The 27,473-nt window shown below is 40.4% G+C and overlaps 1 protein-coding gene across 1 annotated transcript in view; it reads left to right on the plus strand.

Moving 5' to 3' along the window:
• LOC135707157 (uncharacterized) overlaps positions 1-27,473 on the plus strand; it is a 443,094-nt gene that overhangs the window by 363,635 nt on the left and 51,986 nt on the right. Inside the window, exon 5 of the mRNA XM_065228898.1 lies at positions 11,061-11,414. Within this exon, the coding sequence (XP_065084970.1) occupies positions 11,061-11,414 (354 nt within the window). The remainder of the gene's footprint in view (positions 1-11,060; positions 11,415-27,473) is intronic.

Consider the following 27,473-nt stretch of genomic DNA (forward strand, 5'->3'; position numbering starts at 1 on the left):
TTTTCGACGTCACTACAAGGGTGATTGATTAAACGAAAGAAACGAATCGTGCGGAATGAAAGCAGAGGAAAAACTAATTGCACCAATATATTCAGGCCTACAATTCCACACCTTCTATAGACAGGTTGAGACTTGATAGCTAGCTGCTTGCGGGAACTAATGACCTTGACCAATGTCCAAATAATACTCTTTAACAAATTTTTGGTGGCCCTGAAAAAGGACCGTTTTGTAGTGATGGTTGAGTAATTCTGAGCTGGGTGTTCAACACGGATGAGGCTGTCGAGCTGTCGTTTTTCAATAGTTTCTTGTTAAAAATCAACATTCGGAAGCATTGTTATCGATGCGTAGCCATATTTCTGATCGATTGGTGATAAAATTATTGAAATAGGACCAGAGGCAGCTGAGTTATTAACGTTCAAAATCTTTCTTAATTTGTTACATGTTCCATTTTCGGTTTTCACAAAGTGTACCCCCATATAGAAATCAAAGACGTAGTCCAACGTCAAAAAAATTGGTGGGGTTGTGTACAAGACATGACCGCAACGTTGACGTAGACTACGTTAAGATGTTTAGTGAACTTCTCGTGCAATTTTCTTGATATTGATATAAAATACAGTAGAAGTAACTTATTTCCTCAATTTACTCTATTTCTTCTCCTTGACATGTCAATTTCCTCACCCTTATTAGTTATTTTTCTGACTGTTTCTGGACTTTCCGTTAGGGATATTATCGCATATGAAACACTTGTCTTTAATCCTCCGTTATAAAATATATTCCTCGTGCACACTTCAATCTCCGTTGAACATTTGTTATGGATAACACGTTTAACCAAACGCTTGATCGCAGTGAGATACCTCCGGTGGGAAATCGTTCACATCTCAGCCCAAGTAACATTGTAAGTTTTAATGAGGTTTTAAAGCACTCTTCAAGTCTAACTCATGGATTACAGCCCCCTCATAAAAAACCCAAATTGTTACTTGGGAGGTAACCAATAAGCCACTAATTTGGATTGATTTTGTTACATAAAGCTAACATACGACTAATACAGGGTGATCGTGCACGGTAGAACCCGATTTCCTACGTTTTGTGATTAATTGAAACAGACCGATTTATTGGCCGTCCTGCAATGGCGGAGGCATTTGAACTATATATTTATGGTTTGTTTTTACAAACAAGTACAGCACATTACAGTAGATACATGATAAAAGTGACAATTATAGATGGACAAGTGGTGACATCTATGGACAGGTTCAATAACTGTGTTATGCTTAGGGTAAAGGCGGTAATCGTTGCTTGCACGAACACAGGGTTTTTGCGCATTATTAGTCGGATTATTACTAAGCATGCTTGTTGGTTGCTTGGGATTATCCCCTCACTTTCTTTCCATCATCATAATCGCAAATTTGATATTCAGAGTTGTGCTTTCCCAAAATTTGAAAGTTTGGTCCACGTTCAATATTTAATCATAATTTCAGGGCTGGTAGCGAGTCACTTCACAGTGACTTGGTCACTTTTTTCAAGACAGTCACTTTTTTTAAGGCAAAGTCACTAAAGTCACTTTCTTGTAATAAGTCACTACTTTAAACTTTTTTAAACGTGAATTTATTTCAGGATTGATCATTCTTCTGAATAGGTCTACATTTTGTTATATGTTTTGAACACTTCGAAGTTGACGACCTTGTATTTTTTTACGTTCTTCTCTATCTACAGGGTGTCCACTCATTTGGCTAAATAAAATTTCCTGAGTTTTCCAGGTTTTTCCATATGTTTGGCGGATGAAATGCGTAAAAATATGTTTTTAAAGCAAACGTTTTTAAGACATGACAATCAGTTCTAAAGAAACAGCTTTACTATCAAATCCATTAAATGTTGAAGATGGACACTTACTTCATTTTAGTAACTCTAAGATCACAACGTTTTTCGTACTAACAAAAATGTGGAAACTTTAATGAAGTTCTATTGATCTCAGAAAAGCTAGATCTAGAGATCTTTGAGGAATTCCAGAGATCTTAAGGGAAAGTCTCCGAAACTTTAGCCTTGACTATTCAATTGGTTTAAAAATATTTAAGCCTGAGTTTAGACAAATTCAGGATAGTTCCATGATGTGCTGAAATAAAATCGAGATTCAGTATAGAGACTTTCAGAAAATGTATGAAAACTTCATAAATATTTCAGGAACTTCACAGAAATCCAGAGAATTCCAGGGAAATTTAAAGGTATTTACGAGTTAAATAAATTCCATTTATTTTAAAGCAGAACCGAGATCTTCATTAAAGTTTAGAGTTTAAGGGAAGCTCCGAGAACATCTAGACAGATCAGAGAATTAAAGGGCAATTCTAAAAATTCCAAGTAAACCGGAATTTCCGGAAACTTCGGATAGCTCAGAGAAAATTTCTGGAACGCAATAAAAATTATAGGAACATCCGGAAAATGTGAGAGTATTTCAAGGGTGTTATTTTATGGAAATTTCAAGATCTTAAAAAAATTCGAAAATTTAGCTAAGTTGATTAGAGAACATCAACGAAGTTCCATTAATAACTTCTAAGAAATTTAGATATTTTTAGATTGTTTCATTATATTCAGAGAATTTTTCAAGTACTCCAAGGACGATCAGATAATATTCGAAAAATCACATTTACTTAAGGAAATTTGCAGTGTTACAAGGAGTTCCTTAGAATTATGGGATATTCCGAGAATTCTATGATTTATCCGAAAACTTTAGAAGCTTCAGGAAATTATTAATAAATATATCAGAAAATTTATCGGAACATTTGATCAATTTAAAGAAATATAGGTAAGCATAGACAACTTCTGGGATGTCCAGGCTTTCCAGGGAAAATTAGTTATTTAAGGCAAAGTTCCGTGAGCGTTAATAAACTTTAGAAAACTTAAGGAAAATTGTAGAACTTAAAGCAATTAAATCAATTCCAGTAAAATGGTGGGTTCTTTAAAAAAAAAATACGAAGATATTCAGGGCAGTCTACGGAATTTTAAGGAAATTGAGAAATATTTTGGGCAGTTTTAAAAACACCAGGAAACTCTAGACTACTGAAGAAGTTATGAATTAGTTTCGATAATTCGAATTTCAGACAAATCTTGAGAACTTCAGTGAAAATCATAGAACTATATTAATTATTTAGCTGCGGAAGTTTGAAAAAGATCCTGAAGTTTCAGAATATCTTCGAAAACTTCACAGAAGTACAGAGATCGTAAGAAACATTTCGAGAACTTCATAAAAGTTTATGGAACTTAAGGGAAGATCCGAGAACTTCAGGAACTTTTCGGGAGCATCTCAAATATGTTTACTAAAGCTCTAAAAACAAAGGGAACTTCAAGGGAGTTCAGTTCCATGGATTTCTCTAAATTAGCGGGAAATTTCAAGAAGTTCCCAGATTTTCAGAGAACTTTAGTGATGTTAGGAAAATTATTGAGGTTTTTACATAAGTCCAGAAGTTCACGCAAGCTTAAACATTTTTAGAACAGTTCAATTAAATTTATGGTAGTACAACAAGCTTCATGAGAACTGCAAACACTTAAGAGAAGTTTTGAGAACTTCGAGAAAGATATGGATCTCGCTAATAAAGCTCTATACAAAAAACAGAAAGAACAGATGTCTTCAGAGCAGAAAAATTACATAAATTTTAAAAAAGTTTCGAGGAATTCAGTGAATTTTTAACACTTTAGAGAAGATTAGTGATTTTTAGGAAAATTGTGGAAACTTTAAGAAGTCCGAAAAAGTTTAGGGAAGTTCAAAAAATTAATGAGAAGTCTTGTGAGTATCAGCCTAATTTTTCAAACTACAAAAGACTTCAAGGTAATTTAATTAACTTCAGGAATATTTTGGGAACTTTCACGTAATTCTGAAGACCTCAGAATAGTCCATTCAATATTCAACGGAGATTTCTCATGAAAATTCGCTTGGAGTTTACTATCTTAGGCTTGGGCTTAACATGAAGTCTAAAATTCATCAGAACTACCGTGGAATGTGGTCCTTAAAAATTATAATAAAATTCCATGAGCCTGAAAAAAGTGCAAGAAATTTGAATCCAGATTCTTGAAAATTTCTTGAAGTATTATAACTTTTCAGTTCAGTCATTTTTAATTTTTTTTGGGAAATAGGTATATTCTAGATAAAAAAAAATTAAAAAATTTCAAAAATGTATTTGTTATTGAAGATCAATCCATTCTCGATCTATAAAGTTCACTTTTTTAACAACTATAAGTCACTATTTGGTCACTTATTTCTTCAACATGGTCACTAAAATCACTATTTTTGACAGCATTGATCGCTACCAGCCCTGTAACTTTTCTCTCAATTTGAAGTTTTGGCTCTTTAGGCGGGTGAAAAAATTAACGTCAATTCTTTTTAGGTTGTCGTTATAGGAGGATGGAAGGATTTGTCGCGTTTCATATTATTTGAACGGGACCATCCCAATAACTTTTTTGGTAAAATATGTGTGGTCCTGAAAAGGACCATTTGTTCGACCTCCACAAATTCCACATCCTCTCCACTCCATCGTTGGTTGCCATTAAGGTGATCAGTCTGACTGCTGCTATTTTACCACACCGTCCGTCCGATGCACAAATGAGCGGATTCACAACTGCAGCACTCTAGCCTGACTGCGGTAATGTTCAGCAGAGGCATATGGAAAAAATTCCACCTTTTCCTGATTTGCTCCTGCTTCTGCTTGCCACGCCGTCCGAAGCTTTAATGAGCGGAGGAACGACAGCAGAGCACTTTGTAAATTATAGTTTTACAGGTTCAAGCAAAACGATGCGCAACCAAATGGCACTCGATTATGGCGACTGGGCTTGGGGAGAACGTTTTTTTAATTATATTTTTTTCTAATCTTTCAACGATTTTTTTTCAAAAATTGGCATAGCATTTATTGTAGCAGATTGGGAATGTTACTTTCTATCGATTGGTGTATTTGGATTTTAATTTCATCTATAAATGACCAAGTTATAAGCGTTCAAAACCTTACACCTTTTCGTGACGGTCACAATTTTAGAATTTACCCCCAGTACTTCCCCGTAAGAACGTAGTCTACGTCAAAAAGGTATTTTTTTTCCAGAACAATTTCCAATGAGGGGTTCGACGAGGTAGACAAATAACCGAAGTCAATTAAATCAATACCATAAAATTGACGTCTGAGGTTCAATAGACAATTTCTAGTATTGATATGTGTCGATAAATTTGATTTCTTTTGTTTAATATTACTGTTATGCATAGGCGTAGCTTACCCAAGTCAAAATCATCCAAATTTCGGTTAGAATTATGTTGGCTAGAATTTAGAATTTCGATTTCTACCATCTGCAATAGCAGCATAGGTTGAACATTGTTAGCAGCAGGTATAGATGAAGAATTTGAAGCTTGTGAGATGTTTGTACCTACGGGTACGAATGTAGAATTTGTTGTTCGCTGACCGTTGTTAACAGCAGAGAAATTAGTTCCTTGTCGGGAACGTGGAGTGTTTCCTTCCTATCACTTAGATTGAGATTGTAGGATTGCTTTGTGAGTCATACATTACCAAAAATTGTATTTGTGGTTTTCACCACAATTTGAACATTTAAATTTCGTAGGATCTTCCTTCACAGGACAGTCGACCTTTGCGAAATCACCACAATACATATTCCGTGACTCTTCCAGTCTTCTCCAGTCTTCCTAAAGTGTTCCCACTTCACTCGGACATGGAGCATAAGGTTGGAGCTTTTTCTAAGGCCTTAAGGTTGTTTAGTTCACTAGACTTGAAGTGAACTAAAGAAAAACCATTAGAAATCCCGCTGCGCGAATCGCCAGGATTGGATTTCATTTTCATTTTGATTACTTGGAGTGGCTCAACTCCCAGTAATTTTGTCAAATCATCTTTGATCTGATCCAGAGATTAACCACTGGCCAGACCTTTCAAGATAATCTTGAACAGACGTTCAGTTTTAGTGTCGTAAGTGAACCAGGTGTGTTGTTTCTCAGTAAGATACTGGGAGATACTGATTCCGTCCAAGGTTTTAGCCAATAACGGCATTCACCCCGACGGCCAATTTTAAGTGAATACTTGAATTTAGCAAAGTTCAAAAGTTCCGTGCGAAGAGCATGGAAATCGGAAGTGGTTACCACAACAGGAGGGACCTTTTCCTTCTTGGCATTATTTCGGTAATGTTTAGTGAAATTTTGCCTGAATGATGGATCATTCTCATCATCAGTGAGCATATCAAATTGATTGCTCAAATAACTTTCATCAGAAAGGGGATCAAGAGATTGACCTTTTTTACGTTTAGGCACCATTCTCTAAATCGACTTCCAAGCAGATTACTATAAGAATCCGAAGGATTGAAAGGGAATTTTCCAAATCGATATCCAAGCAGGATTACCTCGGGTAGGGCTCGAACAAGAATCGAAGAGGAATAAGAATCGGAAAAGGTAGAAAATTTGCAGGTAATATTTAGCTCTGAAATGTGATGTTTATATTTGTTGTAGCTTTAGGTAGCAGTAACACTTCCTTCAGCAAAAAGCAAATAGATCCACACGGCAAGAAAGCACGGTGCGGACTGAATTTGTCATGAATATGATTTATGAAGCCTGAAAACAAAAAAAAAACTAAGCCCGAAATCGTAAAACTTTTCGCAACTATGAAACTTTGAAAATTAGCGTTTAGTTTGTCCCCGCAATCTTGAAATCTGGAATGATGGATAATACACAAAATCTAAATATTTCAAGATCGGAATTCAATCCCTTTCAAATGTTGCAAAACCGCTTGAATTAAAATTTCCAAAATTATCAAAATTTTACAGTGTATGCCGTTTTCAAAATTATCAAAATGCCAGTACATGTTGAAAATTCGTTGAAGTTCCAAAATATTGAAAACTTGTATAGGTAAGTGTGCTAATTTTTGACCCATTTACATAAGTCTACAATAGTCCTCCAATAATTTAAAAATTAAAAGATCCTATTGAATAAGAAAGTTTTTAAAATCCCTATTCTAGGGCACTTATGAAAAAAGAATCTACTATAAAATTTCGCTGAATTTCGCTATAGTCACCTCTGGGATGAATGACCGTCAAAGCCCCATTAAATAACGAAAAACGGAAACGTCCTCTTTTGACCTTATTTGAAATTCAGGAAATTTCTCAAAATACCCAAAAAAAAATCATGATTCAGGATCCAGAAAAAAAAAACATGAAACTGAGACATGACTTAACATTTTGAAGCAGTGCTGATAAAATCCATTCCTTCTACACTCAACTTAGGTGAAAATGAAGACAACCTTAACAGATAGACCAACTGCCTGCATGAATTTGAATTTAGACATATCAACACGCTATTTTGAATCTACCCAGTAACTGGGTAGATGGCACTAGTTGGGGTCAAATACAATTGATATGATTTAGATAAATTCAGGAAAATCAGGAAATCAGAATCTTTTCTTATCATAGATTTTGTAAACATCAAAGATTACGAGGGTGAATTTTTTTTTTTAATGTGCAATAATTATAAAGTGCCCATTGATGCGTAAAATTTCACACATTTTAAAGAAGAGTGGTTAAACGACTCATATTTTGCCCCTTTTAAGAGCAACTGTTTCCAATGAATGAGTAACAGCTACTCATCAATCGCTAACAGTTACTTATAAAATGTTTTTTTTTTTATTTAAAAAGAATTTTATTAGCGCGATTTTTTAAAAATAAAAACTAAATTAAATAGGTACTCCAAATTTGGAGAATTTTTAATCCAATTCCAAGATCTCGGATATGAAAAAAAAATTGTTACTGTAAATTTTAAAATCTTCAAAGCTCAAGAAATAAATTACTCGGAATAGAAGAAATGGCTCTAGTTTTGGGCTATGGATCTAAAGATTAGGCCCTTTGATAAAAATCTCCTTTTATTAGAACAATGTGTTATTTGGAAATACAAATGGATGTTTTTGGTTGCTAGTGAAAATTTTTCGAATAATGTTTTCCTTCGATATTTATGTATGGGCCCAATATTAGGAGCACTTAGGCTGACATTAGGGACACTTACCCTATGTACTTCGAATGTTTTTATAAGTTTTAAAAATCTTCTATCAGAAACCCGGACTCAAAAATAATTTCTTAACTCAGTATTTAATTAAACAAAAAATCAAATTTGTGGGACGTCTAAAATATCTGAGTTCTTATGAGAGCTTAGTTAACTTTTTGAGGTCAAGAAGATGTGACTTGGACAAACTTTCAATACGCAGATTCTGGAACATGAAAAGTTGTCAAGATTTTTGACATATTCGAGATGACGGGGTCTCCATGTTTTTTTAAGATCCCAAACATTAAAAAAAATCAACCTGTCTGTGGCAGGTAACTTTTTAGTGTCTGGGTAACTATTTTGAAGTCAGTCACTTGAAAGTTTCTTAACTCAATATTTCGGGAAAAAAATAGCCACTAAAGTCACCTTTTAACAACCAATATGAGTGTGAAGGATTTGAAATTGAAAAAAAAAAATCACAGAGCAGTTCCAGGCCAAAGCGAAAAGATAAACAAATTTTAGATTTCACTTCTCAGAATTCCATGAAACTTCGCGCAATTGTTCGCTAGGTGCAATGAACTAATTTTGTACTGGAATTGAGCCATTTTGACTCTAGCATAGTTTTTCAAAATGTCGTATTCGATATTTCTCAATAGATCATAGCACATAATCGGCTCATCTAATCGATATGACCTCTGAGACAAAGTTGTAAAGTTGTAAATCACAAATTTTCGCACAACCAGCAAAATTAACAAATCGTCAACACGCAGACCACTCTCGATGTGTCTCACGCGATCGTCTGTTTACTTGGCAGCAACAATTGTGCGGTCCTCCTCATTGTTCTTCATCAGCAGTTATTTCGGTCGATGCGTCGTCGACTTTGGAAAGCAACCGTTTCGTGATGAGTGTGTGAGTGATGACCACGTTTTGCGTCCATTGCTACAATGTAAGCGCTCTGCCCCCCGTTGGCGATTCTGCCATACAATGAAACCACTAGAAGCGGATCCCGTTCTGATGGAGAATGCTTATTGGATAGTGGAAGATAACGTGTTTATTGTGCTGTACCTTTTGACTACAGTTATAAGATGTTTTGTATAGCGAACAAGAATCCTCGGCTCAGTAAAGTTAATTCGATTGAGCCTTATGAAATAGATTAATAAAAAAAAACAAACTTCATTTGAATTTCTGAATCACCCTATAAAGGTGGAACACGAAACTATTCGGATACTTTAAAAACCCTGCCATTAAAGCGTTTCATGAGCAAAATTTTTCTAAATTTCACTGAATAGAGTGAATAAAAGTGAATAGAATCACAGTAGGCATTGGTAGGCATTGGTTCTCAGGATAAGTTCATTTGTTTACAACATGGCTTCACCGGAGCAAGAACGTCACGATTCGATCCTGCACGCTCGAAACGAAAATCCCAGTCTATCCGCTCCTAGCATTTTTTAATCAAATTCCTGGACCTCGGTTGACCGGAAGAGTGCCCCGGAAGAATGTGAAATCAAGAAGTCTAAATTCCCGAAAAAGTTCCTTGTTTGGCAAACAATCTGCAGTTGTGGGCAGAAAAACGAAACTTTCGTTACTTCTGGGACCATGAACCAGCAAATTTACCAGGAAGAGTGCCTACGGAAGAGACTACTGCCTTTTATGGAACAGCATGAGGTGGATTGCCTATTCTAGCTGAGCTGGACAAGTTGCCACTACTCAAGTTCCACCAAACCAGTGGTACAGCAAAAATGGCGTCATCGTGGTTCCAAAGGAGATGAATCCGGCCAATACTCCGGAACTAAGGCCTATTGAGGAATACAGGTCAATTATGAAGCACATACTATAGAAAAAGTGTGGAACTGCAATTGACCGGAAGGATTTCAGCGGAAATGGAATTTGGGAGCCAGACAAGTGGGAACAGGGCTCGTGTAAAAAATGATGGGTCTAGTACGAAGAAAAGTTCGAACAATGGCCTATGGTGAGAAGGAAGACTAAAACAATGGTCTTACAATAAGCATAATACCTACTAATGCATAGCGGTTACATTGAATGTTGAAAAATAAAACGGACAGGCCTGCTAATGAATCAACGAAATAAATCCATAGAACCGCTAATGTTAACAGTCGCTTTGGTTCATAACGGCATGGATAAAAATAATTTGAAGAAGAATGCATGACATAATGTTTTTTTTTTTTATTTCAATGTAAGTTTTTATCATTGTCGAAAAACTAATAATTGGATTTTGCTGAAGGTTTATTTGTTTTTCAATTCGTTGAGTGATACTGACAGTCTCAAACTTATTTTTGTCAATATTGCTTGTGTTCTTTGAATTACAATCACCGGTTACATACAGGCTCGCTTCTTATTTTACTAGGTTATTTATTATTTATAACCTCTACGGAACTAGAGCTTATTTTACCCTCGAAACTCCGCAATGCAATGCATATAACCGAAGTAAGAAACCTGAAAACATATAACAGTAATCCATCACAGAGAATTATCCTGCTCAATCAAAAACACATTTACCCACGGCAAGTTGCATGCAAGCATCACCCTCTTGCGTGCAACACCCCACCGACCGACCGAGTGGACCAGCAACGGAGACTTGCACCATCCACCAAGGCCACCGCACCAACCAGCGTGCATTCATATCGTTAGCAAACCACCACCAGCCAACCACACAGTCAGTCAGCCTGGCAGTGTGCATGGATACTGCCGTCAAGCACGCGGTCGCCATTTAGGCGCCAACCGAGAATCGATTCCCGCGCTCAGCGTAGATATACATATAATTCTACTAAGCCAACTGTGGAAACTAAGTTAATGTGTTCCGCGCTCCATGGCCTTCTCTCGTGTCCTTTTTTTTTCTAGAGCAAACAGCGAGCAGTAGGACTGAGAATAAAGGAAATTGAATGATTAGCAGCTCGTGTTCCGGTCCGACTTGTGGGTGGGGGTGGGGCTCTCAATATTCATTTCCTGATGACCCGCTATATTGTATGCACGGAATGTGCTTACTCACACTCACTACTAACCCAATTCTCACCCCGTTTTCGCTTTCGCATTCTCTTCTCACCCACAGAGTTGAACGTTCCAAAGTGCGTGTGTCGTTTTTCCAAAGTAGTAAACCGCAATCGATAAGCCCCCCGGAGTCGCTGCTTTTCGGCGGTGGAAGCTACAATCTTATTCACTTTGGCGGTCCCGGAAGTGGCGGCGGTGGCGGTGGCGGAGGAGGAGGCTATGATAACAACAATTCCCTGCTAGATTCGTCCTATATCAGCTCGGCGGCACTCAATCAGCAGTACGACTCGTTGCTGGCCGGACATCATCTTAGCGCATTGTCACAGCAGCAGCAGCACCAGCTTCAGTACAATCCGGACGATCCAGCCGCAGTTGCAGCCATGGCCGCAGTGATGGCGTACGATCGGGAGATGAGGTGAGTCGATAGGGGTTGTTCTAGGTTTATTTTTTTCTTTGTCGGGGGAAATCTCGAAGTGAATTCACTGAGGCAGCGGATGGTGTCTTGAGGGTGGGTGCAGTCAACAGTTGATGTGTGCTGCAATTTATCTTCACGCTACCAAAAGCTCTTGTAAATTTCGGTGCTCTGCGACTGATGCGCGTCACTTTTCGTATAAAGCTAAAAACGAAACACGTCCCAATATCACCTTCAATCGACAAAATTAATGAGACGACGAGACTGCTAGCTCTCTTTTTTCTGTTGAAGTCGAACAGCTTCGCATCATTCTAGCACCTCAATCGGCGTCAACACACACATTTTCAATAGTTTCTTTCAAGCTTCGGTGAAGCGGTTGAATGAAAGAGCGCTCGACTTCGATCATTTCGTTTTTCATGAGGCACATCAATCGCATTTTCATGACGTTTATGACGGAAATTAAATAGGGGAAATGGATCTAATGTAGGCCTTTGGATCTAAGATTGGGCCCATCGCTAAAAATCTGCTATTTATCAATTTTATCTATATGAACGCGTCATTGGGACGGTACTAATGGATATTTTTGGTCGCTATTGAAAATTAAGTCGATTGCTGAATTTATGTATGGGCCCAAATTAGGGGCATTTAGGCCGACATTATATCCATTACCCCTGTATACATTTGATACGCACATGTAAATACTTGAAGAATACTGTAAAGGCCCACGCACATTAGAAAATTAAAAAAAAAATCTTCATACATTTTGTATAAATTGTACTAAAACTGTCTCCAAGATTTATTAGAATCATCTGCACTTGTCCTTGAATACCCTCCGAACATTCGAACTGGATTTGCACACGAACACCAGATTTTCCATTGTTATTAATTCGATGAAGAAGGCTAGTAATATGAGTTCTCAGCTCCAATGGCGAACCAGTACCATCTGGCGAGATAATTATTGAACTATCCTTCATCAAATAGCCTTCTCTGAAAGCCCAAGTATTAGTGCAACCAACTATGAGTGGATCCAAGTATAAGTGAAAGAACAATTGTATACAGAAGCACTTACACTTGGAGCCGCCCATAGTTGGTTGCACTAATACTAGGGCTTTCAGAGAAGTCTGCAGCCGAAGACAGAAATTCAGAGTTGCCATCTATCACAAATACGATCATTAAACAGCTGATGGAAATAACGCTTGGTACATTCCTATCAGTGTATGCTTGTTGAAGCTATGAGCCAGCCATGAGCATCCACGAAGTTCTTCTGTCAAGCCCTCGATCGAAACGTTGACGATGTCAAAACTGTAATCTTGAAAACTTAAAAGCCGAAACAAATTACTAATTCTTCAAGATATTTAAAGTTCCCTGGAAGACTTTCTGCAGCTTCCGGTGCTTCCCTGAAGTTATTGAAACTACCCTAAAAATCTCTAAACTGCAGTAAAGCTCTATAAGCTTGTCTGAATTTCTTACAACTTTTTAAAAGTTCCCGCAAATTTCCTGAAATAAATTGAATACAGTTATTTTCTTCTGAAGTTTTCGAAACTTCATGGAACTTCCCTTAAAACCTCTCAATTTCTCTGAATTTCTCGCACTTGCTTGAAGTTTTGGTTTCTTCATGAAGTTCCCAAAATATTTAAGAAGTTCTCGGAAGTTCTCTATCGTTTCATCAATTTTTCTGATATTCATTGTTTCATGGCAGACAACATTCCTGAAATTCTTGTATTTTTCATAATTCCTCTGAACATCTCGAACTGCTCTGAAGTTCTCTGATCTGCAACTAGGAACATCCCTGCAAAAATGAAACTGCCTAAAAATCTCAATATTTTTCAGACGTTGTTTGGAAATCCTTGAACATATCGGCATTTAACGGAAATTCCCTTGAGTGTCTTGAACATTTTGTAAAACTTCTGCAATTTCCTTGAAGTCAAGAGAACTGTCCTGAGGATTTTTGATCTTTCTTGATTCTTCTGAAGTTATTGGAATTGAACAGAAATAAATTAAATTGTCCAAAAATTCTTTCCCGAAAGTTTGGACTTTCATGAACTTATTGGCATTGCCCTTAAGGTCTTTGAGCTTCCCCGAAAAATCCATTTAAAGTTACCACAATTTTCTTCAAGTTCTCTGAACTTTTTTGAAGTTATCTTAAACTCCCTGAAGATCTCCGAATATTCATGAAGTTCTTAGAACTTCTGGAAAGTTTCTGCAAGTTCCCTGAAGCTGATGGAACGGCCTTGAAGTGCTCAAAGCTTCCCTGAAATTCTATAAAAGTTCTTAGAACTCCCCTTATGTACCCGTCGTCTGTTCATGAAACTTCCCCGAAATCCTCGATATTCTTCGGGACTACTTCTTCTTCTTCGCATTTCAAGCTTATTGCATATCGCATATTAGCTTATTGTGTGCTCTCCACTTAGTGTTCTGGATGCACTTCCACAGTTATTAATTGAGAGTTTTCGATGCCTGTACCATTTTTGCATTAGTATAATTGTGTGGCAAGTCCAATCATACTTCTATGCCCAGGGAAGTCGAGTAGTTTTCCAACCCGAAAAATCCTAGACCGGACCGGGAATCGACCCCAGTCAACTCCAGCACGGTCTTGCTTTGTAGCTGCGCCTTTACCGACTGAGCTAAGGGAGGCCGGGGACTACTTTATCGTTCCTAAAATTTTTGTGGACCACCCTGAAAAGTTTTTTAAACAACCCTGAAGCTCCCATGACTCTTCTTTTTTTTCCTTGATTTGTTTTCCGTCCCGTTGATCTTGTTTTCCGTACTGAGTAGCAATGCTACCGATGCCAGGGAAGCAGAGCTCCCACACCTGGACCCTACCTATTGACCCATTAACTCATGATCCGGGGATCAAAGGCTTTATGTCTGAGATTTTATGCCTCAGAAAATCCCAACGGCACCGACTGGGATTGAACCCAGGCCTTTTGGGGTGAGAGGCCATCACGCTTACCACTACACTTACCACTATTACTCTGAAATTGATAAAACTGCCTTTAAGATCTCTTAACTTTCCGAAGTTCTCTGCTGATCCGTGAATTTCTCCAAGTTTCTGTGTTTCCGATTTTTTCTTAAGTTCTCTAAACTTCCCTGGTGTTCTTTGGTATATTTTTTTTTTTTTGGAAAATCTTTAAGGTTCTCGCTATTTTGCTGAATTTAATTGAACTACCTGCAAATTCTCTGAAGCTCTCGGAACTTCACTGAAGTTCCGGCAATTTATCTGATATTCATAGAACTGCACTGAAGTTCTCTGCACTGTCCCAAAGTTCACATAGCTTAAGATCATTAAGTTCAAATGAAGTTTTGGTAACTTCTGTAAAACTCCTGCCATTTTCCTAATTTAATGGAACTGCCATGAAGCTTTTGATCTTCACTAGTGTTCCTGAAATTTGCGTAATACCTATGGAACTGCCCTGAAGCTATCGCAATAAAGGACGTCTCATAACTACACCCAACCAGGGGATGTAAGGCTCGCATACAGTGGGATTCATCATCGCAGGATGTTAGTGAAGACCACATGAACCGAACTGCGGTCCGATGCAAGAAAATTGGAGACCAAAAAATGTGAGTGAAATTAATTAGTCAAAAAAAAAATGGAAAAAGGTTGCCGACTGGACTCGAACCCCGAGAACGTTGCGATTAGCTTGTGCTTTCTCCTCTGCTCTATATATGCTTAGAAACATGGATAGGCTAAAAGCGAATAAGAAGCGCCTATTTCCTCTCATACTCGTTTTATAGCAAGTAAACTAGAAGATTAAGTGTATTTTTCAACCGATTCGAGTATAAATATGGCATTAAATCTGGTTTTGAAAGTTGGTGCATAGGTAAAAAGTGAGGCTACGGGACGCCACTGCACATCGTAAATAAACTGTTTAAAAAAATCGTAGAACTGTAAAACGAGTTTATCAAATTGATTACTTTTACGTATGTTCCGGATCTCCTGAGGGATCATATATGGCAATGGAAGGTCCAAATGATGTTGCACTTCGTAAATAACTTTTTGACGCACAGCAGGTAAATTTCTGATATAATCTCGAAGCTACAAAAAAGAGTTTCATGAAATGGTATTTTTTACGGATGTTCCGGATCTTCCGGGAGACCCCTAATGTGGCCATGGACGGATCAAATGCTGATTGCATTTCCTAAACAACTTTTTGTAAGCACAATAGGAACCGTTTTGAAAAATTTAAAACGAGTTTATCATATTGATATTTTAACGGATGTTCCGGACCTTCCGAGGGATCGGAATATGACCATGGGAGGTCCAAATGCTGATTGAACTTCGTAGATAACGTTTTGAAGTACAACAGTTAAATTTTTGAAAAAAATCTCGAACCTATAAAATGAGTTTCATGAGATGGTAATTTTTGGGGATGTTCCGGGCGACTTTCCGGATCCTCCGGGGAACCATCATGTGGCCATAGGCGATTAAAATGCTGATTACACTTTGTAAACAACATTTCAAGCAAAATAGGACACGTTTTGAAAAAAAAATACTATTTATTTAATGTATAAGGCTCAATCGAATTAACTTTACAGAGCCGAGGATTCTTGTTTACTATAAAGGGTGATACGGTCAAAATTTGGTCAATATCAACTTGACGTATTTCTTTCAATTTTGCATTTAAAAAACCTGAACACCCCTCATTTTGAAGGTGTGTGTGTGTAGAATGTTGCTCCTATTTTGATTTTGGAATTCACTCTTCAGTTGTCAAAATGCCGTCCAAGCAAGAAGAGCAGCGTATCAAAATTTTGCTCGCGCATCGCGAAAATCCGAGCTACTCGCACGCAAAGTTGGCAAAATCGCTAAAAGTTGCCAAATCAACCGTTACAAATGTAATTAAAGTGTTTGGGGAACGTTTGTCGACAGCCAGGAAGTCTGGATCGGGGGGAAATCGAAAACCGGAAGCCGCTGAGACGACAAAGAGAGTTGCCGGTAGTTTCAAGCGAAACCCTAACCTCTCTCTCCGAGATGCCGCAAATAAGCTGGGTGTATCGTCTACAACCGTGCATCGAGCCAAAAAACGAGCCGGACTATCGACTTACAAGAAGGTAGTGACTCCAAATCGCGATGATAAACAAAATACGACGGCCAAAGCGCGATCCCGGAGGCTGTACACGACAATGCTGACGAAGTTTGACTGCGTGGTAATGGACGACGAAACCTACGTCAAAGCCGACTACAAGCAGCTTCCGGGACAGGAGTTTTATACGGCAAAAGGAAGGGGAAAGGTAGCAGATGTTTTCAAGCACATGAAACTGTCAAAGTTCGTAAAGAAATATCTGGTTTGGCAAGCCATCTGTACCTGTGGCTTGAAAAGCAGCATTTTCATAGCTTCCGGGACTGTCAACCAAGAAATTTACGTGAAAGAGTGTTTGAATAAACGTATGCTGCCTTTCCTGAAGAAACACGGTTGTTCCGTACTGTTTTGGCCGGATTTGGCATCTTGCCATTACGGTAAAAAGGCCATGGAGTGGTACGCCGCCAACAACGTGCAGGTGGTTCCCAAGGACAAGAACCCTCCCAACACGCCAGAGCTCCGCCCAATTGAGAAATACTGGGCTATTGCCAAGCGGAACCTAAAGAAGACCAAAAAAACTGCTAAGGGCGAGCAGCAGTTCAAGGCAAACTGGCTTTCTGCGGCGAAGAAGGTGGACAAGGTGGCTGTACAAAATCTGATGGCAGGGGTCAAGCGTAAGGCCCGGCAATTCGGATTTGGAAAAGTGGAAGCCTAACTGAATATTTTTCCTGAATTTTATACTAATTGAACTTGAAAAAGAAATTTAATTTGATTTTTTAAATAAACGATTTCACCGATTTACACGCGTTTTCCCTTGACCAAATTTTGACCGTATCACCCTTTACAATACATCTTAAAATTATAGTCAAAAAGTACATCACAATAAACACTCTATCTTCCGCTATCTAATAAGCCTCTTCCAACAGAACGGGAGCCGCTTCCAGTGGTTTCATTGTATGGCAGTATCGCCAACAGAGGGCAGGCAAAACGTGGTCAGCACTCACACACTCATCACAAAACGGTTGCTTTCCAAAGTCGACGACGCATCGACCGAACGAACTGCTGATGAAGACCAATGAGGAGAACCACACAATGATTGCTACCGAGTAAACAGACGATCGCGTGACACACATCGAGAGTGACCTACTTCTGTCGACAGCCGAATGAACACTGAATCGTAGAACTGTAAAACGAGTTTATCAAATTCCGGATGTTCCGGATCTTCTGGAGGATCGGCATGTGTCCATTGGAGATCCAAATACTGGTTGCGTATTGAAAACTACTTTTGAAACACAGTAGTAAACTATTGAAAAACTACAAGGGACAGCCCTATGGGGCTGTACGCAATGGTGACGTAGGACTACGTGGTCTTATATAATAAATCTTATTTGTTAACTGCAGCAGGAGCTTCCGTTTTGTGTAGGAATAGGAATTTGAGCGGGGTTCTCTCTGTTTATACTCTTTAGTATGACGCGCTTAGCATAGATGGCCCACAGCGACTCACGAAGAGCTACTGATTCCGATCAATCGTGGTGCGGCTTATTCCTCCTTCTATGGATGCTCATGTGAGCTGCATCTCGCTGCTTGCGTGGAGCCTTTCGTTGTGTACCGGAGAACACCACCACTCACCACGCGGTGATTGAATAAACACCGTTTGGTGAGACCGGATGGAATTCAACTTTGAAATCTGTGTTAGGGAAATCGCTTTTCGCTGGAAATCAGTGATAATTTTAATTAACATAGCAACAGTTGCACATTCTTGCAATTTTCAATAGTAGCCTATTGCAAAATGATTTAGTCTTGAATTCATCAGATGCGTAGGAATATTTCTAATCGATTGGTGATAAAATTATTGAAATTGGTTTAGGGGCAGCTGAGTTATTAACGTTCAAAGTCTTTCATAATTTTGTTACAAGTTCCATTTTTGGTTTTCGCAACGTGTACCCCCATATAGAAATCACAGACGTAGTCCTACGTCAAAATCGCCGAGTTTTAGAATGAGTTTCGTGGATTTACCACCTTTACGGGTGTTCCGAATCTTCCGCAGGACCAGTTTATAGCCCCCCTATGGTCAAATAATGTTCGGCAGTACCATATTGATCTAACTATAGTTCAACGGTAAAGTTTAGTGTTCATTTTTAGAGTAATTCCATCTCAGATTGACCATTTTCCATGCATCCGGATTTACTCCGGATTGTAGCCGGATTCGTGTGGCTATTAAGATCAAATGGCATCCAGAACCCTGGAATGGCAAAATGGAGCATGTATCTTGCCACTCATGCAGGTAGATTGCGAATTGTGTGGCAAGTAAATACAATCATACTCTATGCCCAGGGACCCGACAAATTCCTAGACCGGACCGGCAATCGAACCCAGCCGCCTCCAGCATGGTCTTTACCTTTATAGCCTTCACCGACTGAGCTAAAAAAGGTCCCAAAGTTGGTCATATGGTACATCAAATTGCATCAGCATTCAATGGCTAATCCATTAATGTTGATATTTAATATTTAGGATCACCCTTCTTCACACCCGGACATGGGCAGGAGTTCACTAAGTTACGCCGCTGACCGCTTCCTACATTGCTGCTTTAGTGATTCTTAATGAAATTCAAATAAGTCCACTATTTATTTGCTTGTCAAACAAATCTCCAATTCAAAATCCAGTTTGCCAAGCAAAAACTAATTCTCACAACATTTTTGTTTTTCCTTATGAACGCTCCCATTATTCTTCTATTTGAATGGTTCCGCAAACATTCCCTCGTAAGTATGCTATTTACCTTTCCGCACGGAGTCCACCACCCAACACGAACACCACACCATCATCATTCATCTGGAAGAGGCGAGCCTACCGTTTAGCACTATGTAAACGATTCCGCCGCTCTTACTCATTATCCTAGTTTCTATCAAAGCGCCTTTGGACGACGACCCTAGCAACCTACTTGAAAAGCTTGTAGGCGGTAGAGCAGAAAAGCATAAAGTTCCTTCAACCTCATCTACGTATGGGGTTTTTAAACCTACTCTTCCCTTTCCTGGGTGGAGAAATTTCTTTCGAGCGCCGTTTTTGAAAAGGACGCTCGTCGATTGTGAGGTCATCAACCGTGCTGGCGTTCCTATTATGTGCTTGTGATGTCGAGCTGGTAGGTGTCAATGAATAGAGTGATGCCATGCGACCTACTGACTGGTGATTCAGCGCTGAAAGAATGTGGGTAAACATCTGCCCTGCATTTTTTTTTCTGAATACTCAGTAACATACTGCTGAAAATGTAAAATTGTCACTTTCAATCGAGCCGAACTCGAGGGCGTTTATTTAAATTTATGTATTCGACAAAAAAACTCAACATAGTTTATGCTTCCTTCAAGACAACAAGAGATTAGCTCAATCCACTGCAACAAATCACCTCGGCTCATAAATTTTCCGACTTCCAAAAAGCATACACGCATAGGCCTATGCACCAGGAAACGGCGAGGAAGTGTCTCAGCTCTTCGTTCAGCAACTGCCTGTCTGTGTTTATACTAAATAGTTCCAAGAATAACCGCGTGAGTGATTTGAAGAGGGGGAGTCCGCTGTCGGTTATTTGAGGAGACCAATTAGCAGTCCACTGCGTTCGTCAATCGTACGTCCCAGCACCAGTGGTGAACCAAGAAATTGATGACACCAATTATGCTGGCCGAAGCACCCGAATGGGTAACATAGTTGTTTGTTTTTAGAATCATCGCAGCATGAACCAGACTTGTGTATGACGTGCAAAGTCTCCACAGTTCGTCTGCATTCGGATGGGGGGAGTCAGGCTGTGCGTTGTTTATGTTTCAAATTTGGCGTAGTTATGTGCTAAATTCTAAATGGTGAAATATGCGTTCGAGTTGATAGAATTGATTCGTCACTGTTGAACCCGCGGAGAGTGAGTTACTTGGAGTGGAAGTGGTTATTTGAGTGCCATCTGCGCAGTAGAGGTGCGCATAGAACACTATCATACTGGTGACCGTGGTGAATTGCTACGATCTCGTTGATTGCATTGAGTGTGGTGATACTAAACTCTGATCCCGCGATTTTCCCGCTTGAACTCTTTCCAAAGGTACGTCCCTTTGTCCACCAAATTTGGATTCCTTAGCGGCAAAATCGAGCAATAACACCGATATTGACAATGAATCCTAGTCTCAACCAGTTCAATCTAGAAAACAGCGAATTGAATATTAGGGATCACATAGAAGACTAGCCTATTCTCTTGCTTCAAGATCATCCTCGGTGAAAAGCGAGCGGTGACAGGTCACTTCCAAGTAGGCGTAAAACGTATAAACGACTAAGATGTGTTCCTTTGATCACTGAAAAAAAAACCTGTTCTCCTAGTTTACAAGTAGTCAGAATTAGAATTCGGTGCTTCTAGACTTTTTTGAGCATTTATATAACTTCAAGATCTAAACTGCAGAATGATTTTTGGAGAACTCGAAACACGTTGTCAATTCAGTTATTTATCGTACATCGTATAATGTAGCTCTACAAAGCTCTGATGCGAATTCGAAAATTTAATCATGAAAACGTAAAATATTTCGTTGAGTCTGTTGAACCTCAACATCTGTACTTCTGGCACTTTTGAGAACCTACGATATTGTTCTAATACAAATTATGTTCCGCATGATGTAATGCGTTCTCACGAAGCTCTACGGATTCGTAATATAAGTCAAGACATCGCGCAAGATTTATTTTTTTGCATTTTGAACTTCAAGATCTAAACTACAGGAAAATGTATAGCTCCAGAATTACTTGGCCATTGAAGCTATGCATCCCTCATGTAGATCTATAAAGCTCTGTGGGTTCAAAAATTTAATTATTACAATGCACAATACCACTTATGAATTGTAGAACATCAAGATCTGTACTTCCAACTGATTTGGAAAATCAAGTATATTTTTTTAACGCAACTACATACCTCACCTGATGGGGTCCTTCGAAGCTCTTCGGTTTTGAATTCCGACCATAAGATGAAAGATTGGCTAGACGGACAGCATTCCTCCGCTGCCATCAATACCGCAGAATCCAATCCATCCAATGCCACCTTTTGATGCGCCAGTTTTCCACCTCAAGTGCCATAGTCTCCGGCCGCAGTTCCCATTCCGGATTTTCCAGTACCGTTGCCACAGCCTCCAGCCCCAATCCCCGTTCCACAACATCTTCCCGTTCCTATATCGGAGCCTCCAATTCCAGCAACTGCCAATAGCAATATCACAGATATTTCTCATTCCAACGTCACAGCCTGCGCCGACAGTTCGCGTTAGCTCCGTTCGAACACTTTTGCAAACGCAAATCGCGGCCGACAGGTTCTAGGTAAAGACCTTCCCGTTTTCAGCGGAAATCCGGAAGACTGGCCCATTTTCATCAGTAACTTTGAGCAGTCTACGGCCACCTGTACGGCTACGGCTACGTTCCAAACCAATACGGCTACGGCTACGTTCCAAACCTATACGGCTACGTTCCAAACCAATCGACCCAATCAGCGATTGTCAGCTTCCACATCGGAACTGTATCCGATCGTGATTCCGAGTTAAACGAACAGCTTCGACAGACCACGTTAAGTTCCTGAGTCGACTGACGAGCAACGTGTGAACCAACTGCTACAAAAGACAACCCAACACACGCCTGCTGGATCGAACTTCGAATTCGGCCTGTTAGGGAACACTGACAACCCAAACTTCCCCGACAGCTATCACATGGCTGTCCTACGTTTGGAGTCACTAGAGCGTCGACTTCAACGAGAACCAGAATTGCAAGAGCATGTACGTGAGCAGATCTTGGAATATGAAAGGAAGGGTTATGCTCACCAGGCGAGTTTGGCCGAGTTGACCTCTGTTGAGGCAAGCTCTGAGTGTGGTATCTTGCTCTAGGTGTTGTCAGCAATCCCAGAAAGGCTGGGAAAGTTCGGTCGATCTGGGATGCGGCAGCCAAGGTGGGTGAAGTCTCTTTCAACTCACGACTCCTGAAGGGACCCGATCTTCTGACTCCGCTTCTGATGATGCTCGACCAACAGACCTTCCACAAGTCCACGCCATGGATTTCGCCACATTTGCAGTTCGCCGAAGAATTTGCCAGCGAGTATCCGAGAGCTGCAGCAGCCATCAATAACAAGCATTATGGTGATGACTACTTAGACAGCTTTAAGACTAACGAAGAGGCGATTGCAGTGGTGAACGAGGTCAAACTGGTGCACTCCAAAGGAGGCTTCACTCTCCGACGCTTCCTGTCCAACGAAGTCTGCGAGGAATAGGTGAGGTGGCTGAAGTGGAATCCAAAAATCGAGTCGGTATTGGCGATGAAGTGGATTCTAAGCGAGGACGTATTCATCTATGCCTTCGGTATGCGATAACAACGACCATGTTCCTACCAAGCGCGAGGTAGCCTGTGTGGTCATGAGTCTTTTCGATCCGGTCGGCCTCAACGCCTTTTTCCTAGTTCACTGTAAAACTCTGACTTCGCTCGTCTACAAATCCACCTATGCAAGCGAAACTGCCTATGCTTGTACTGTATACTTCCATTTGGAAACCGATCGTGGTGCATTGTCGGAGCTAAAACAAAGGTAGTGCTCAACCGAGCATCGTCGTTGCCACAAGTTTGTTGCCATTCGGGTTGGCGAGATCCTGTCGTCTACAAAACAGGGCGGAGTGGTGGTGGGTACCGTCTAGGCATAACGTTGCAAATCTAGCAACCAAGTGGAACAATGGCCCGCAGGTGACAATGGACAATCCCTGGTTCCGAGGACCGGCCTTCATATACGAGCCGGAAGAATACAGGCTTAAGCAACGAACGGTTACTCCAACTGAAGAAGAACTCCGTTCTACCCATTTTCACGCCGTTCACTTTGCTCCAACTATGGTGTTCGTAAGATTCGATCGGTGGACTAAAATGCCTAAAAAGCGTATGTTTTTCGCTGCATTAAGAACTTCCGCAGACGTCTAACAAAGGACAATCTGGATCTCGGTAACCTCTGGCACTTCTGAAGACAGCTCAAAGCGAGTTCTATGCAGACGAAATCACCATACTCGTCAAGACTCAAGGACCACCAGAGAATCTCCAAGCCATCGTGGATAAATCCAGCTCTATCAACACTAAGTGTCCATTCCTGAATAAGACAGGCATTCTGCGCATTCTGGTGCTGCACCATACGCACCAACCGAAGCTAAGCTTCCGATCATTCTTTCCAAACCCAATTACTTTCCTCACTGTAGACTCGTATCGTCGCCGCTTCCGTCACGCCAACCGAGAGACCATCTTCAACGAGATTCGCCAACGCTTCGAGATCTTTGCACTGAGACGACTGTTGGATAAAGTCGAACGAGCGTGTGCCACCTAACGAAGCCGATCCCAAGTCCACCAGCGATGGCTGCGCTTCTCGAGATACGCTTGGACAGCTTTCAACCAACCCTTCACATTCACCGGGTTGGACTACTTCAGGTAAAGGTGGGTAGAAGCAACGGGTGATCCTCTTCACATGCCTCACGACTAGAGCGGTGTGCATATGGAGGTAGTACACTCGCTAAGTACGGAATCGTTTCGTGCCAAACAGAGGAATACCAAGGGAGTTCTGGACCGACAACGCCACCAGTTTTCAAGGCATCTGTAACGAGTTGAAGGCGCACTACCGCGGAAACCACTTGGACGCGGAAACCACATTTTTGTCGGGAAATTCTTCAGGGATAAAGTTCCTATCCATCGAGCTGCTGGATAGCAACTCAACGCTTCGAAGCAGCTGAAAGCTGGCAAGTTACATCACCGAGGGATTGTGGCGCAGGTGACACAAGGAATACCTGCCCGTGATCACGCAGAGAAGCAAGTGGTTTAAGGAGGGCCTCAGTCGGTAAAGGTGCAGCTATAAAGCAAGACCATGCTGGAGGTGGCTGGGTTCGATTCCCGGTCCAGTCTAGGAATTTGTCGGGTTGGAAAATTTCTCGAATTCCCTGGGCATAGAGTATGATTGTATTTGCCACTCAATTATACTAATGCGAAAATGGTACAGGCATCGAAAGCTCTCAATTAATAAATGAGTGCATCTAGAACACTGATTTGAGAGCACGCAATAAGTCTGAAATGCGCAGAAGAGAAGAAGATAAGGACGTGAAGGATCTGGTGGTAGGTGACATGGTGTTGGTGGTTGACGGAATGGCGAGGAACCAGTGCATACGGGGAAAGATCGAGCAGGGAATTCCACGTAGACCAGCAGTAAAGTTAGCTGTATTAGACGTCGAGTTTAACAGTAAACCAGTGGCGTCGCCCTAACCTCAGTCTACCTGTTCAACAACTCTCAAAACTTAAACAAACAAAACTTAAACAAACAAAACAATATTGGTTCCAATGGATACAAATCAGTGAAGCTAGAAGACCCTTTGTCTTTTGAAACTGATTTGAATGTAAACATGACCCTAAACAACGTTTTCAAAGTTGTTGAACAGGTAAAAGTGAGGTTACGCGAAGCCACTGCAGTAAACCCCGGGTTCGGTGCCCCAGGAGTTTCGGACCCTTACCAAGTTTTACGAGCGGGCTATGTTACGATGAGATCCCACATCGCGGCAACTTTTCACACTGCAGCGCAACGCATCGATGCCGAAGGAACGTCAAACCACAGGAAGAGAGGTGGTCAAAACAGTGATAATTTCATGGAGTGCTGGAGGGAAATTTACTATTCTACTCAGTGCCCAACTTACTATTTTCTAGTTTCTTATTCTATGCTCAATTTTGGACGTAAGTTCTAAATATTGTAAGACCGAATTTATCTTAATGCTAATCTACATAGTTGGACATGCTTAACGACAAATATCTGACTTAAAGTAGTCATTGTTATACGATAGATGAGTAGAGGAAAGTAAAGAGTTGATAAAGGGTGTCCCACGTCAAATTGCATCACGGAAAAAACGCTGTAGAAAATTACCCATTGGGTATTTTCTCTTGAAAATTGGGGTAGAAGTAGTTTATAGTGTATTGTTTACACTGTATTTTTATCGCTATCAGTTTTTCGAACGTTGACAAAAATAGCGTCACGCGAAAAGCAACGTCGCGAATTGATTTTGTGCAAGCACCTGGAAAATCCTCAACTCTCTCATCGGGACATCGGAAAACAACTCGAAATCGTGCAGTCAACGGTGCGTCGTGTGATTAAACGTAACTACGAAAGTCTGAGCATCGAACGGAAGGAGAAATGCGGTCAGGCTCCAAATCGTGACGAACGACAAAATACGGTGGGAAAGTCACGGGCCCGGTAACTGTACACCCAGATGCTGACGAAGCCTCATTGTCTCAGCATGGATGATGAGACTTACGTCAAGGCGGACTTCCGGCAGCTTCCGGGGCTACTGTTCTTCACCACCCAGCACAAGTTTGATGTTCCGGAGGAAGTAAGGAAGCAGAAACTTTCAAAGTTTGCTAAGAAATAAATGATTTAGCAAGCAATCCGCTCATGTGGCAAATGGAGTGCGCCGTTCGTAACTACCGAGACTGTAAACGGGAAGATCTACCTTAAGGACTGTCTGCAGAAGCGTCTGCTTCCTCTGTTGAAGCAATACGAGGGCCCAACGATCTGCTGGCTGGATCTAGTTTCATGTCACTATTCAAATGTTGTCCTGGAGTGGTACGAAGCCAACGGGGTCACTTTCGTACCCAAGGACATGAACCCTCTCAACGCAACGGAACTAAGGCCCACCGAAAATACTGGGCTATTATGAAGCAGGCAATACTACGGAAGCATCCCAAGTAGGTCAAATCTGAGTGAGACATGAAGAAAAAGTGGCCAGATGTTGTACAGAACCTAATGAGTGGAGTTAAGCGTAAGGTGCGAGCGTACAGTTATGGTATTGAAGTTGAATGAAATAAATATGCCAAAAGCTTACTAACGGATTTTGTTTGATTGTCTGAAAGATTGAAAAGAATCGGTCAAATAGGTAATTTTCTACAGCGTTTTTTCCATGATTCATTTTGATGTGTTTTTGATTTGATTTTGTCCCGTTAGAGTACGGCAGTGTGGAAATTGTATGTAGAGAGTAGACAGCGAGCAAAAGTCAATTTTGAGGAAGGCACGAATCGGATTGATCATCTCCTTTACCAAGCTCCCCTGTTGGGGAGGGATGGTGAGGGGTATCTCCCCCTGCCACCACTGGCAAAAGAGATGATCGCCGATTTGCTCACGTACCTTCGGAAACAGTTCTAACGATCTAGTCGATAGGTTTGGAAATTGCAGTTATTGACTCTATCGTTGCATGTGCTCCTGTCATCGTCATCTTAACGATCTCGAGGAGACACATGTAGGGTAGGTGCTGCTACTGTACCTTTCGACCAATGATTATGATGATGATTGATAGTAAGCTCCAATCTAGTTTACTTTAACTATTAATGTTTGTATTACCTCATGCGCGAAATTAACGATTTACATAGTTGAAGATGCTTATGCCGCCATATTGGATTTGAAAATGGCGTCGGACATCAATTTGCGGTATCTACACGCCGTCCCGGTTCCAAACATATCCATTAGACGATGCAAAATTTGACTTTTTCGCTCCACAGTGCTTAAATGGTTTCAAATCGGGTCCTGATTAGCCTCCCAAAGTTACAACTCATTTGGTTAGAAACAGACTTCGCACAAACCATTTGAAGGAAATCTCAACGTTTTGTTCATTGCCTTCTAGTATTTTTTTCCATATTGAGCTGCGAAACAGTTCGATAGCCATGCTTATAGCAATTTTTTTTTCTCTGCTACAACTTTGCTGAAGATCGTTTCTATGTAAAACGAGACAGGAAAAAGTTATTAATTATTTAAGAGATTGGTAAACTTATGACATGATCAAGTAGCTGCTCTGTAGGCAACACTGTATTTTGCAGTGTGACATAGTAGCCATGATTTTTGTGTCCTATTCAACGCCCCAGAAACTCCAATGTTGCCTGCTGAGCAGTTGATTGAGCATGATCATAAGGCATCAGCGCATTGAACCATTGATAACTTTCGATCCTTGCATTTAATCAAAAAGTGGTCTTCAGCTAAGTTGTAGCTGGGAAAATTTCCTATAAGTAA

The sequence above is a fragment of the Ochlerotatus camptorhynchus genome, unplaced genomic scaffold, assembly GCF_037179485.1.
Source record: "Ochlerotatus camptorhynchus isolate MF236.1 unplaced genomic scaffold, CSIRO-AGI_Acam_v1.1 ptg000304l, whole genome shotgun sequence".
Taxonomy (NCBI): domain Eukaryota; kingdom Metazoa; phylum Arthropoda; class Insecta; order Diptera; family Culicidae; genus Ochlerotatus; species Ochlerotatus camptorhynchus.